We start from the raw sequence: 14,904 nt of genomic DNA on the forward strand, positions 1-14,904 counted from the left end.
AAACCTGTAAAACAAAGAATAATCTAAAATCAACAAAATCATTCAACGATGAGGGATGGTGGAACTTACCTCCAGAGATGCGTTCAGATCTCCTGTTTCCACCTGTGATTTTATACTGGTTAAAATGAAATACTCCAAACCATTCTGCAACCAATACCGGAAAATTTCCTTTCCGGACCTCCACAATTTAAATCTTATCCTAGTTTCCTGTTCTTCATTGGTGATACCGGAGTCTGTGACTGTCTTTATCAACAAACCAGCAGCGGCCACCAGTTGCCAAATATTGTGTGTTGCACTGTTTAAAAAATAAAAACATATTAGGGGATCGGAGAAAAGTTAAAATAAAACTGTATACTTACATCAGGGAAACCGAGCATCGGAATACTCTTCACAGAATGCTAGCAGGATTCCGGTCTTAAGCCATGTTTCATTGTGACTGTACCTGAGCCTCGTCCGCGCCTAGTGCGCTTCCGATGTGGGTGAAAAAAAAAACTGACTCCTGGCGGCTGCTGCTGTGATGTTGGTATTTTGCTCCAGCCTTCGGGATGTTGTGACTGGTTTTGTGGTCGTAATTCGTAATCATGATTAAGGAACTGGACGAGTGATGTTTTTTCTGCCAAAGTATTGCTCCTGCTGTTAATGATAAGAATGCATGGTCGTTTCTGCCCAGTTTTCACCTCGTTCAGCGCTGGAACTGTTCCGGTATTTGTCCGGCCGGATGGTGGAGTTTTTTTCGCATCCACTGCGAGCTGTACGGGGGTAGAAAAAATTAAAATTATCGCTAAACAAACCAGTTTTTCAACTTACCTTCATCGAGAGCGATGTTTTCGGCCTCGGTGCGTACAGTTTCCAGAACTTTTTTGTCCAATTTACTAGTTTTCTCACCAAATTCATAAATCAATCGAGTCGGTGCAAATTGTTAGTAAATTTATTAGATATGCAAAATATAAATTCTATATAAAAATAAACATTTGATAGTTAATGGATTTTCTAATACATTTGATTAGGGTTATTAGGCTCATGGTATTCATAAGATTTTCCTATACTTTTTACTATGTTTTTCGTCAATAAAATACACTAACAGAATTTATTGAATTTTCCAATAACTTGTACAGGATAAATCATTACTTTGTATTTGAGCGATTAACTTTAAAAAATATTGGAATGACCTAGTAGATTTTATTTCCAGATTTGGTTCAGTGTAGTAGCCAATCAGCCAGTGCGTGAATCGAACGATTTTGATTGAACACACCTAAAATAAACTGGTCTAAAGTTGTTTACCTGCTTATTCCGCTGAAGCTGAAGGTTTTGTTTGAGTTTGTTTTTATCACAACGCAAAATAAATATTTCTTGGACTGTATATTATGCAAAACCGAATTGATATTAGCTTGTAAAATAGTGTTTGTTCAGTGGTATACTTTAAGGTAAATTCATAACGATCATTCAAAGTATTTAATTGGCTCATCCTGCGTCGCGCGTGAAGTGACGATAGTCGAGTTACCTTACCGTCGCGGGACAAAAAAAAAACAATTCTAGCGCGAGGTTTCATTGAGATTTTTACATAAAATGCTGTAGAAACACGGGGCCTGCCTAGGTCCTTCAAAAAAACCAAAAAAACTGTCTTGGAAACAAAGATCAGAGCTAAGAGGCTGCCTCCTCACGCTGCGCGTTCGAACTAGGATGAAATATGGTCCTTAAGCTTCGCGTTGCGGACCGGGCTAGGGGATTGTACCTAGCTTTAAGGAAACCTAGAAACACGGGGCCTTTCTAGGTCCTTCAGTAAACCTAAAAAAACGGGACCGTCCTCGAAACAGATCAGAGCTAAGAGGCTGCCTCATCATGCTGCGCGTTCGAACTAGAATGATGTACCTACGCTTTACGTTTCGATACCAGAAAAAAAGATTAGGGGGTGCAAGATTCGCTCAGTATATTTCTGAGCAAATATCTTACCGCGAAATGTTGCATATTACCAAAAAGACAAGCCGCGAAAAGACTCATACCGCAAAAAATAACACCGTCAAACAAGGCAATTCGTCAAACGGTAAACCGCCAAATCGACCAAACCGCTGATAGTTATGCCGCGTTGTAGGTCCATTTTCCAAATGATAAACCGCTATACCGCTGATTGAAAACCGCAGACAAAGGTACAACCTTCATTGACAAATTAAAATTCCTTTGTTTCTAATCTGTTTCATTTACTTCAAAGAATTTTTCACCTTTGAAATTAAAACAAACTCTTTTGTTCAAACTTTTTTTTAGTTCAAAGAATAAATCCTTTGTTTCCGAAATTTTTCTATAGAATCAACAGAATCAAACTCATTATACATTGTTTCAAATAAAAAGAAGCTTTTTTCAATAGAATATTTTTTGAATCAAACTTAATTTTGTTTTAGTTAAAACAACTTTCTCTGAATGTAGGATAATCGTGTTTGATTCCTAGCCCGACGCCTCTACTGTGAGGGTCTTGGGGGGATTTATCAGTGTGTAGATGATAACCTTTGATCAAACTGTGGGGTTTACAGAAGATGGAGAGAGAAGGGTTTCTTGGAGGGCAAAAACTATAACGGAGAACTTGGCGGCAAGTAGTTGAATTTCTGGAAGCCGTGTTTTCAGTCCAAATATGTTCCACTGTATGGCAAAATTGGTGACAGTTTTCTGGGTTGGATTATTGGCAGCCATTGCAATGGTGTCCGAATGTTCACTATGGTGCTGTTTTGGTTCACGATCTCTCACGAAAACAGCAATCTGCATCTCGAGTAATTTTATCCTGGATTCATCTGTAGGGGTGGTAGATCAGACGTTATCAAGACGAAGCTGCTGTTTTGAGTTGGTGGCGGTATTGAGTCGAGATCGATTCTGCTTGACAACATTAGGATGAGAGAATCCCAGGTCGACACAAAGGCGGATGATGTTCTGTTCGTGTTGGGATTTGGGACATGACCAGTTGATTGTAGGGTGATCAACTTAGCAGTTCACACAGTAGGCGAGATTCGGACACGTTTGGTGGATTTCGTTTCCATCGCAGGGGGGAGATGATAGTAATAGGGCTTGGTGGCGACCCGCAGATAACCAAACCAGATGGGGCTTTTTCAATGTGACCGGCAATCCGGTCGATTGATTCAGCGATAACGAACGGATTTTGGGGTAACTTTTGCTCGTAGTCTACTTTCAGTAGAAGGAATTGAACCTCACGATGGAGATGGTATGGATTCATTCAGTTGGGAATTGTTCTGAAATTTTTATTAGAAGGGCCAGACACTCCTCCCCAGGGCTGAAAGGAACAGCTGAAAACAGTGGAACGAAAAAAAGCTTATTTAAAAAAACAGTGGTAACAAAGGATGGATACATCCTATCATCAGCCTTAAAGCAAAATCCGTATTTCTTGAAAATTCCTACTACCTATTAAAGTTTTCTACAAAGACTTCAAAGCGCTACTGAAAGCACTTAACATTCGAACTGGTGGACTTCGTAATTTGACAAACTTCGTGCTAGTAGCCTAGTCGTCGCGAAGTGTGATTGTGCAATTTTTTTTTATAAAACTCATTGAACTTTTTTAGATTATCAACCTTGCCCATCGGTCGACTGCCGGATCTAAGATGTCATTGTTTCCCCAACCACGATGGCTTCGTCGATGGATCCGTCAGCGCATGAATCCCCTGCCAATGGACAAGGCAGCCCTGTGGAAACGTCGACTTAGCATTGTGTACGGTATAATTGCGTGGAACGCACTCGGCTGGGTCGGGTACATGATCTATACCGGTCGCAACGATTGGGCCAAATTTTACGGCTATAAAACGGAAGAAGAGGAAAATATGCCACAAGGTTAGTTAGTAGAAGTTAAAACCACTCAAAAATCAGATATAGTAATGGGTTTTCATTTTCCCCCCAACAGCAATTCGGTTTGCCACGCAACTCAACTTGCCCAACGCTCAGGTATTGAAATTTTCCGGCTTCAAGAAGACCGACCAGTACGAACTAAAAGACATGGAAGTTATTCGATCGGGAGATGAAACTAAAAAGCAAGAAAAATAGCTTTCGGAATAGCGGAAAGTGAGTTAACCTTTCTCTTATGTTTATGTAGTTTTCAACATTTTATTTTCACGTTTTCAATAAAATATTTAGTACAATATGAATATTTTTTGTTCTTTAAATCAGATATTTTGTTTTTCTAATCATTGAAGGCACGGCTATGTGACGTTATACTTTTTTGTTTCGATACTTTGATTTATTTGTTATTTGTTATTTATTTCTGATCAACGGATCACATGTTGATCCCAATGATTACTTAAAATTAAGGTTAAAAACAAAACATTTAAATCTAACTATGGGGATCTCAAGGCCCTAATCACTTTTCTTCGGAAAACATCCCTCGAAATGTCGAAGTCAAAATGCTCCGAAAAACGGTTGAAAGATTTCATTGCACCGATGAGGGCGCTGTTAGCTCCGTAATTGTTCATTCGAAAGGGAATGTACAATTGAAGATCCTGATTCCTGAATCCACGGGGTCGTACACTAAGCGGAATAGCCTCCAATAGCGTGGGACAGTCGATTCGCGATGTCAGGAGGTCGGCGACAAATGAGGCACGTGTTGCTTGTCTGCGGGCTTGAAGGGTGTCGATATCTATGAGGCGGCATCGATTTTCGTAGCTAGGCAAGCGAAAAGGGTCTTGCCAGTTCAGGTGTCTAAGGGCATATCGCAAGAATCGCCGCTGAATGGTCTCGAGCCGATCGACACCGTTCTGGTAGTAGGGACACCAGACAGCTGAAGCGTATTCAAGGATGGAACGAACAATGCTGCAGTATAAGCTTTTCAAGCAATACACGTCCTTGAAGTCCTTCGCCACCCTAAAAATGAAACCGAGGCTTCTGGATGCTTTGTCAATCACATAGTTGGTGTGTGCCTTGAATTCCAGGCGCTGATCTAAGATTACGCCAAGATCGTTAACGTGATTCACACGTGCGATGGGTTCGTCTCCGAGGAAGTACTCCGCAATTAAAGGCTGCCGCTTACGAGAAAAGCTGATGATTGCACATTTGCTGCGGTTTAATGGCAGGCAGTTAATGTCACACCACTCAGCGAAGAGGTTGAATTGACGTTGCAGGAAATTGATGTCGTCGTTGTCGTTTATGGTGTAAAATAGTTTTAGGTCATCAGCATAGCCAAGTTTGGGGACGTCGAGGAGTGACAACACGTCGTTGAAGTAAATTAGGAAAATAATCGGTCCGAGATGGCTACCTTGAGGCACACCGGAGGTAGCAGGAAATTGCCTGGAAAAGGTGTCACCCGTTCGAACAATCAATTTACGACCAGTTAAATAACTGCGGAACCAGCCGAGTAGAGTACCACAGAATCCTAAGCGTTCGAGTTTACCGATGGCAATTTCATGGTTCACCTTGTCGAATGCAGCAGACAGATCGGTATAGATTGCATCGGTTTGAGATTTGGCAACAAAACTTTCATGCACAAAAGAAGTGAACGTTAGCAAGTTACTTGTCGTAGAGCGTTTGGGCATGAATCCGTGTTGATCATTGGAGATGTTATTTTTGCAGTACGTGAAGAAAGGATCCAAAACCACCAATTCGAATAGTTTGGCAATCGAACATAAGGCAGAGATTCCACGGTAATTGTTAACATCTCTTCTATCTCCTTTTTTATGTACCGGGAACATGTAAGCTTCCTTCCAAAGTAGAGGGAAGGTGGCTCTATCTAGCGAAGCTTGAAAAATGAGCCGAATAGGGGTCAGCAAGACAGGCATGAAACTTTTTAAAAAAGCAGCTGGTATCCCGTCCGGGCCCGTAGAAAAGGAATTCTTAAGCTTCGCTGCTGCTCTAGAGATGGCTGCCTCCTCGATTTCAATACCATTTATTGAGAAGCCCAATGGCAAAACGTTCCTGACAGCGCTATCTATATGTTCTGAGGATGTTGAAGCTGAAGTGAAGATGCTGGAAAATTTTTGGGCGAAGAGATCGCAGATACCACGGTCAGAGTTCGCCGTTATGCCGTCTAAGAACATGTTTGAAGGTATACCAGGTTCTTTCCGCTGACTTTTTACGTGTTTCCAAAACGATTTCGGGCAAGTCTTGAGGTTACGTTGTACGCGACGTAGATAGTTATGGTAACAACGTTCACTGGCTTTTTTATAAACGGAGTTAAGTTTACGATATATATCCTTAGTATGCGATGATTTATGCTTCTTGTAGTTTCGAAGAGCACATCTTTTTGCCGTCTTCAGTTGTCGCAGCTCAGTCGTGATCCAAGGGATTCGCATATTTCTGCTGTTAGAGCGTTTTGGGACGTGGCGATCGATGACGTAATTCAGAATGTGTGAAAAGGTATCAGCGGCAGCGTTGGGATTAGAAAGATCAAGCTCAGATACCCAGTCGATAGTGCCTAGAATGTGAGAGATGTCATCGAAGTTGGCGTTCTTAAAGTCGAGGTAGAAGGTCACTGGTTTTTCTACTGCAGCGTTCAGCCTAGTTACTTCGAGTGATGCCATGAGAGCAGGGTGATGTGGGACTACTTTAACAAGCGGTGCAGGAGCGACTTCGATGGTCGGTAAACGAGGTCCATCATTGGCAAAGCAGAGGTCCAGCGTACGACCGTATTCGTTCACCACATCGTTGATCTGGCGCAAGGTCGCTGCACTCAGGGAGTCCAATATGATGTTTGAAGGCGCCGAAAAAGTAGAGCGTGCTGGGTCTGGGTACAGAAAGCTGCCATGGATGGAGCACCACTTCAAACCGGGCATATTGAAGTCGCCAATGACTAGTAAGTCATCTTCAGGAGCGCAGAAGGAGCTAACTTCGAAGATGCAGCGAGAAAACGACTCGGCGAGGGCAACATCTCTTGAGCGATCGGGTGGCAGATACACTACACATACGTAGTGATTGATGAAGCTTTTAATGTTATCAATTAATGAACCAAAATATGAAACCTTATAAACTTTGCGGTCCTAATAAAATTAACGTTGATTTTTTCTGACCGGCCCTATTACATTTTTTTCTATAGTCGCCAAGGAACTGTTGAATATCACAATTTATCAGAAACAGAAAAAAAAACTTCAAACAAAAGTTGCAATTGAATGCATTATTTTTGTTAACTCTAAACGTACCGGAGGGGGTCAAATGACATTTTTGGAACTTCAAATGACTACAACTCCTATTATAATTGTTTTTTTTTGCAATTTTTTCTACATGACTATTTTTATTTTCAAAATGCACGTATTTTTTGATAATAATAATTTTTTTAAGTTTGTAGATTGCTGAAAACGTATCTATGTGGTATACCTATTGCCGGGGGTCTTGTTTCTCAACCAATTTTTACAAAGTTTATAGTTTTGGAAAGCTTGTAACATGACTCAAATGTGATTCTCAGACAATGTTCAGCAACCATAGTTTATTTTAAAGTTATTCAAAGTCTAAGAACAAAAGGCTGTAAGTCAGTTAATCCACAGAGAATTAATCAGTCACTCAGTGTCTGTAAAAGCTGAAGTTACAATATGTTGCACATATGGAAATATTTCTTACCAGTACATATTAGTGATGTGACTACATTGGCGATGCGGTGCTTAACAAAAATATGATAAATAAAACAGTGAAGTAGTTTCTGAATTTTGAAAAGTCAGCACAAATTCTTGCTAGGCAGACAGGCGCAGTGCATTGTAATATCTCAAAGCCATTTCGCACATGAAGCCGGGCGAAAGGAAACGAAAAAACACACAAGCATTAGAGTTAAATTTTTGGATTTATTTTCAGAAAAACATTTATCATATTTTTGTCAAGCATTGCACCGCCAATGTAATTACAACACTAGAACCGGTACAAATTGCCTTTCTTTTGCATATAGTTTTATTGCCTAAACCTTACGTTAACATACTCAAAATCCAGTGCAAAGCCGAATTTAGGTGTCATAGTGAATGGTCTCAGAAAATGCAGATCGATAAAAATGTCTGAAAACAGTTACCTTTGAATAGCCATCAAGTGTTTTATAAAGCTGAAAATCATTTTTTGTGGTCATGATCTTCGGCAACAATATTTCCATTTGCAAAATCTAGCTTCTAACTTCCCCTTTTCAGGCACTAAGTGAATGTTTTTCGAGCACTGATGAACTGACTTACATTATTTTTCCCGAAGCATGTTTTTTCAGATTTGTTTTCTTAGACTAACTTTTAAATTAATTTTTGTAGATGAACATTTGAATTGTTGAGTCACATTACAAGCTTTCGGAAACAATAAATTTTATAAAAATCGGTTGAGAAACAAAAGAGTTTTAGCGAAAAAAAGGTTAAGGGTCATTAGACCCCCGGCGGTATAAATAGATACATACAAAGTGTCGGTATGTTTAGTGTTAATTACGATAAATAGAGAACAGTTTAAAAACATTACAGTACAATCTTAAAAATGTTAGTCTATCGTGATAGCTTCTGTATAAATTCTTAACGTTAAGATTCAATTCGATATCAAATTTTAAATACGGCGAATGCGCGAACATCACTGTTTCGAGAAAAACGCGTTCAAAGTTTGACAGCTCCATAAGCTCCCAGCAAAAATTTTATTCTGTGTTCTCTATTTCTCGAAAACCGAATATCTTTCAGTCAACGTTGTAAACTCAAAATGTAGGTCTCCGAACGTACTTTATCACCCTGCTGATAATTCCATTTGTTTACATTTGGCGCATTCGCCCTATTCGAAATTCACTACCGAATTGTTTTCGTACGTGTTTTTTTTAATATTATATAAACAATCTCATATGAGTGTTACATGTGGGAGTTTTAATGTTTCCGAAAAATTAAATCAACTCATCTGGATGTTAAAAAGTCTTAGTTTTTTAATCATATCTGTCACGAGATGTTAATTTACTACTTACCAAGCATGTAGCATTCTTTTGTGGTATAGTTGTAAATGGATTAACATATACATAGTGGTTTATATAAAATATGATACCGCGTGTGTGTATTTGTCGACTGTTACGACCAAATCATCACGTACGTATAGCGTAACATAACGAAAACAATAGTGGCTTGTTGAAAGGCGTACGGCGTTGGTGATCTCCAGATGTTTTTTTTATCTTTTTTTCTTGTGTTGTAAGCAGCAATTGCAGAAAGAAAATTCCTTGATCTAGGCGTTAGAATCAGCGTTCGTTAAGTATGCTAATCTCTTTTTCTCTTCCATCATCGAGCGAATCGCTATCCTAAAAAAGGTAAAAAACGTAAGTATATTAAAATTTTGCTGGGAGCTTATGGAGCTGTCAACTGGGTGGCCAGGTGCCCAGATTTGTCAGTAAAACACAAACTTTTGACCCTTCGTCGTTTGTTATATAGTTCTCTATTCAAAAATAATAAGAATACAAAATCACACAAAAATTGTCAACGGTTAACGAAAATATTAGCATGTTTCGGCTTATTGTCAGGGACAGGATCCGACATTTTGGATTAATTACTTGTTCAGCACACGGACCAGAAACTGATTGAACGTGAAGGGAAAGATAAATGAGCAACAAAGACACCGAACAGTATTGAGAATAGGTAGATAGGTGAAAAATTCGTAGTTCGAAACTTGTGATGTACAAACATCCCCGGCATTTTCCATTGTGTAATTTTCACATTTGATTAGGGTATCCAACTGAAGATGTAATCGCCCACCATTTATCACAGTTCAACCCATAATACACCTACCTCAATGTTTCGTACTTCACCACAATCATGTGGCACTCCTGGCGGAACAATTTGGTCAGCATACCGGCAATCCCTTCCAGCTGATGTAGCTGGAACATATCCCACTTCAGTTTGTGATCGTTTTCGGGCGTGGCTAAAAAAAACGTGTAAGGAACCATTTATCCATTAGCACGAAATTACTTTTTTTCTAAACTCACATTTGGCATAAAACTCAAGCCACTCGGGCACGGCCTCCAGCAAATAGGGATTCGCAGGGACTAAAGCACTATGCGGGGTAAAGTGCGTGTGAGAAGCTATCAGCGGGCGAGGTATTTCCACCGGCGTGGCGTGATGTAGATAACACGACGTTAAATACGGGTGGCTGTGCTGAGCTTGACCGGTGATGCAGCTATTGGGAAAGAGTAAAAATAAATGGATGTTAGAGAAAATGGTATCAACGACCCTGTCCAAATTGTTCTTCTCACTTGTAGTAGAAGGTGCCGTGTTGGGCGGACTCGTGTCTTTCCCATCCGGTGGGAAGACCTTCCCGCTCCAACGGATGGGACCAATGAGTAGTTTTGGTGTTGTGATCAATGTAATACTTTCGACCGCGGAGCGTATAATCCACTGACCAGCCGGGTGGCAGAGGTAGCTCTTCTTCAGTGGCCGAAGAGCTGCTGTTTTCCGAGGAAGACTGCTGTCGAGTTTGTTGTTGAACCGACCCATTTGAGGTACTGTGGCGAGCATTGTGCAGCAACGCTTCACCATATGTCATACCATTATTTTCAACATTAGAATAAAGCGGCTGTTGAGTTTGCGACTGCTGAGGGCGTGTGGCCAGGTAGGTTATGGAGGAAGATACCGCGGCCACGTTACTAGAAGTGTTGGTTAGATTCGAAAACAGGGATTGATGGGAAGAGTTGTTGCTCTGGTAACCTTGATAGATGTTGCCCGAATTAGTGTTGCTGTAAATCGGCGACTCTGATCGATTAATTTGAGTGGGGTTTTCGTAGATATGGTAGTGATCTTTCGGCGGCGGAAGTTGTTGTCGGGTGGAATATTGGCGAACGAAAGGTGACTGTTGCTCAGACGATAAACTGACATTCGACGAGGCAGTTGGGGTTGTAGGACTATTGTTCCTTATCAGGTTTCCGTAGTTCTCGAAACCATTTCGGAAATTTGGATTCAGATTTTGATGCAGCTGACTGTACGAGTATTTCCTCTCAAAATTATTCATGTACTGTTGCCTCAGATGTTGTTGCTGAGCCTGTAGTAGTTGCTGCTGTATACGATATTGATTGGCAGCTTTGTCGGCTTCAGACTGATTCATTAGGATTTGATCTATCGTCTCTATGTCAACGTAATTTCCGTGACTGTTATTATTACTCGCCGATGCGGTCAACGATAGGTTTGATGGTTTCGACGGCATTATTAGTGGTTGATGTTGAACCTGTTGCTGCATTTGTTGGTTTTTATTATTAGACATCATCAGAACATTACTGGTTGGGTTCAAAATTGTTGGCTGATCATTTTGAACCGATAGGTTCATAAATTTCTGAGCCAAATTAGGAATTTTGTTGCTGGGAGTGTATTTCCCTTCATGTCCTAAACCGCCCATCGATGCAGTTACCTTCACATTACCAAATTTTTGCACATTATTGATATTGTTATTTGGCATCAGCGGGCTTGGAGCATACACATTATTGGTTTGTGCTGCATTGTTGGTTCCGAAGAGCTGCTGAGAACTTCTCCTACCTTTCGGCAATTTATTTTTCCCTTGTGATTCACTCGTCAACACATTAATAACTGTAAAATAAATAACCATAAACACCATTTCAAGATTGGATTCTTAACTAAATCAGTTCATCTTATACTAACTTGGAATTTCTGGTGGCGTATCGCGTTTTACGTACTTCCCCACAACTCCATCCTTGATAGATTTGTCTTTACTTTTACGGGAAAGCATTCTGTCAAAGACAGCTTACAATAAGTTCAAACGAGAAAGCTTTACTCAAGTGACCCGAACGACTATCTAGAGCTCTTATGTACGAAATAAAAATGATTAATTGGCACTCTCCGTACTCGCGTCTTGGTCGTCGTTTTTCGTCTCAAATATCGTGATGATTGAAATGATGCTTCTTTTTGACCGCGATGTTTGTGGTTCCTCCTTGAATGCCTTCTGGTTCCTTTCTCTCTCGCTCTGACCTTTGTTCAATCTACCTGATGTATATTACGTGTGTGTGTGTGCGCCAGGGGATGTGTTCTTCTTTTCGTCTGCCTTTCGAGATCGTTTTTATAGGTTTTTATTATCTTTCGGCGAGATGCTGGGGTTGGATGATCTTATTGTTCTTGTTTGTTGTGATGCTATTGCTGCGATGATGGCCCCCAATCTGCGATGATGCTGGGTCTCATAAACAAGAGTAGAAAAATTTCATCTTTCTTTTCGTTAACCTTTTGTTTTTAATTCCTCCGAAAACGATCATTTCATGTTTGAAGCCTCTACCAAAATTAATGGTAGCAGCAGGACCAATCGGTAGGGCGGAAGGAATAGCTGCTGCAGGTTTCATTCCTATAGCACGTAGCAGCGAGCATCGCATTCCATTTTTTCCTTGCTTCGTTCAATTGGCTCGTCGCGCTGGACCTTCTCATATGTAGAGTAGAAAAATTGTACCAGCGAGTACTCAAGTTGCACAACTTTACCTTCCCGTAATTTCGAAATTCACATTATTATTGTCCACGATCGCACCACACAAATCTGATTTGACGCCAAACGTTAGGGCAACTTTTAGCGTGATTTGTCCTATATTTTTACTCTTTTCACGAATTATTTTACAGCCAATTATGATTTGATTGCAATTCCGAAAACCATTCTTATTTTCCAATTCTACACGCTAAGGAAAAAAAGCAAACATTTGGGTCTTCATTAAGTTTTCTCTCACACATTTATAGCAATATATCTCATCTCAATTTTGAGATAAAAAAAAACTAGAAAAGAAATTAGATGTTTAGAAATTAGATTTCTTCGATAATGAAAAATCAATCGTTCGTTAATCCAGCTGGAAACACAAATATTGGAATAAATAGATTTGAACTTAAGAGTTGAACTTTTCGACGTTATTTTCCTACCTCGGAAATATTATACCGTGAAAATTAGAATACCTATAAATATATTCTTTCAGTACGTTTTCCTGAGAATTTTCCTTGGATTCTTCCCTGCATTCATGAATAGTTTGTTTACAGCTTCCGATCAAAATTACACAAGAAGCTTCCGGACATTCGATTCCGCACATTCGAATTTAGTAGAAGCTTCCATATTTGGACATTCGAAGCCTGAATTGATCTAGTAGAAATATGTTGAATTAAAGGCTTTTAAAAAAATTGTGAAAACATTTCAATAATCAAACCTTCTTTCCTAACTTCTTAAGAATAATTGAAAATTATTTTCAACTTTCTGTTCATGGGACTTATGGTTTTTTGCTAACCTTAAACTGAGTTTTGAGTTAAAATTCTTGACTGTGCAGCAACACGTAAATTTCTCCGCACTGCATTCATCAATGGTTCATTGTTAAGTGGGATTTCATTGAGTGAAGTAACAAGTTGGGAATTGTGCACTTTTTCTCATGATTTATTGATTTCAGTTCGCAAGTACAGTTAGAATGGTACGAAAGTTATAATTCAATTCTTTTATGGTTACAATTAATGCAATTCGACTCAATATTTCAGGCCCGTTACTTCAAAGAGCAAGATATCGATGGTACGTGGGCACTTTCTCCGTGCAAATCTTTTGATGACATACGGTGGCTCGGGGTGCATAAATTAACATTGGTTGAAAGCGAATTAAAAGAATGTTTCCTTTTCAACATGAATTTTCCCTACAGAATTCCGTGAGTGTTTCTATCTGTTTGCCAGGAGTGGCCACATCACAACGCTGGACGAGTTGACCGTCATCATGCGCTCGCTGGGCCTATCCCCTACCATCCAAGAGCTGACCTCGTATCTCAAGAAAAAAAATGGTCGCATGAGTTTTGCGGATTTTCTGGAGGTCATGTATCAGCACTCGCGGGTCGAAAACCTACCAGAGGAAGTGATGGCGGCCTTCAAAGCCGCCGACAAAAGTGGAAGAGGAACGCTTCCGGCCCGGCAGCTGCGTCACCTGCTGCAAAATTGGGGTGAAGGGTTGTCCTTTCGGGAGGTGAGTCGGGGTTTGATTAGGTCGTTATCTTATCTGTAGAATGCAAAATTCCATGTACCTGTATTATTTATTGTACACGGTCTCGATAACTCAATATCATACAGACTGGTTACTTAACCTACGCTTAAAACTATCCTTACTTATATTAAAATCAAACTACACATACACTTGGTTGAACAATCTACAAGAGATGTCAAATGGGTTTTAAAATTCATTTCTTCCATAATAGGCGATGGAAGCGCTGACGAATTTGGGTGATGGTTTTGCATTAGTGCAAGTGGGATGCAGCTATAATTTCACCCAACTTTTGACAGTTCTAAAGGGGTTTTTCTTAAGGAGAGAAAGAATAACTTTTCGATTCCATCGCCCATTGTTTAATCTTAGCGGCTCGAAATTTCTTAAGGAACGAGATGGGACATGAACGGTATCATTTCGTATTAGGGTGGCAATGGATTTATGGGAAAAATTTCATAATCGAACATATTGTAGGCTCGCTCCTAGATGATAAGTGTTGTGATGGTCATACGCTGTTAAAATCATTTGACATAAAGCCGTTTGACATAAAAATCAGCTGGCATAAAATCATTGTGCATAACGACCGTTTGGCATAATAATCATTTTGCATAATAACCGTTTGGCATAATGACCGTTTGACATAATGGTCATTTCGAATAGTGGCCGTTTGGTATAATTGCCATTTGGCATGATGGTCGTTTGGCATAAAAAATATAACACTTCATAACTGCCGCTATTCGCAAGACTGTCCCATATGCATTTTCGTCATTTTTCAGTTTATCTCAAAAATCGTTCATATACAGTTAGTTCTTCAATTTAGACTAAAAACATTCATAACTTTGTTCTCAACATATATGAAAAAAATACCAAGTCATGTCTGTCCCATATGAAATATACCCGCAAAGCTGTCCCATATGTCTATTTATACAGAATGCTTCAAAATTGCTCCTCTCATTTACGTTAATTTTACAAATATTCATACAATGTGTGCGATAAAATATGCTATCATTGAAATTGCGAAAGTTAGACTAGATAAAACAGTAC

At 39.7% G+C, this 14,904-nt stretch overlaps 3 protein-coding genes across 3 annotated transcripts; 2 read left to right on the top strand and 1 right to left on the bottom strand.

Annotated features, from left to right (window-relative positions):
- Positions 1 to 1,267: 1,267 nt before the first annotated feature.
- Positions 1,268 to 4,133, top strand: LOC129739958 (uncharacterized). The gene is made up of 3 exons (XM_055731536.1): positions 1,268 to 1,424; positions 3,558 to 3,822; positions 3,893 to 4,133. Exons 2-3 carry the CDS (start codon positions 3,597 to 3,599, stop codon positions 4,030 to 4,032), a joined length of 366 nt encoding a protein of 121 aa, XP_055587511.1. The 5' UTR covers positions 1,268 to 1,424; positions 3,558 to 3,596; the 3' UTR covers positions 4,033 to 4,133.
- A 4,918-nt stretch (positions 4,134 to 9,051) lies between these two features.
- On the bottom strand, positions 9,052 to 12,558 carry LOC129739945 (protein salvador homolog 1). Its single transcript, XM_055731497.1, has 5 exons — positions 11,532 to 12,558; positions 10,139 to 11,459; positions 9,872 to 10,062; positions 9,675 to 9,807; positions 9,052 to 9,190 (listed from the first exon to the last, which is right to left on the bottom strand). Exons 1-5 carry the CDS (start codon positions 11,617 to 11,619, stop codon positions 9,118 to 9,120), a joined length of 1,806 nt encoding a protein of 601 aa, XP_055587472.1. The 5' UTR covers positions 11,620 to 12,558; the 3' UTR covers positions 9,052 to 9,117.
- A 483-nt stretch (positions 12,559 to 13,041) lies between these two features.
- On the top strand, positions 13,042 to 14,011 carry LOC129739957 (uncharacterized). The gene is made up of 3 exons (XM_055731533.1): positions 13,042 to 13,312; positions 13,377 to 13,407; positions 13,532 to 14,011. The coding sequence occupies exons 1-3, from the start codon at positions 13,310 to 13,312 to the stop codon at positions 13,882 to 13,884; spliced, it is 387 nt and encodes a 128-aa protein (XP_055587508.1). The 5' UTR covers positions 13,042 to 13,309; the 3' UTR covers positions 13,885 to 14,011.
- The last annotated feature ends 893 nt before the right edge of the window (positions 14,012 to 14,904 follow it).

This window comes from Uranotaenia lowii, chromosome 1, assembly GCF_029784155.1.
Source record: "Uranotaenia lowii strain MFRU-FL chromosome 1, ASM2978415v1, whole genome shotgun sequence".
NCBI lineage: Eukaryota > Metazoa > Arthropoda > Insecta > Diptera > Culicidae > Uranotaenia > Uranotaenia lowii.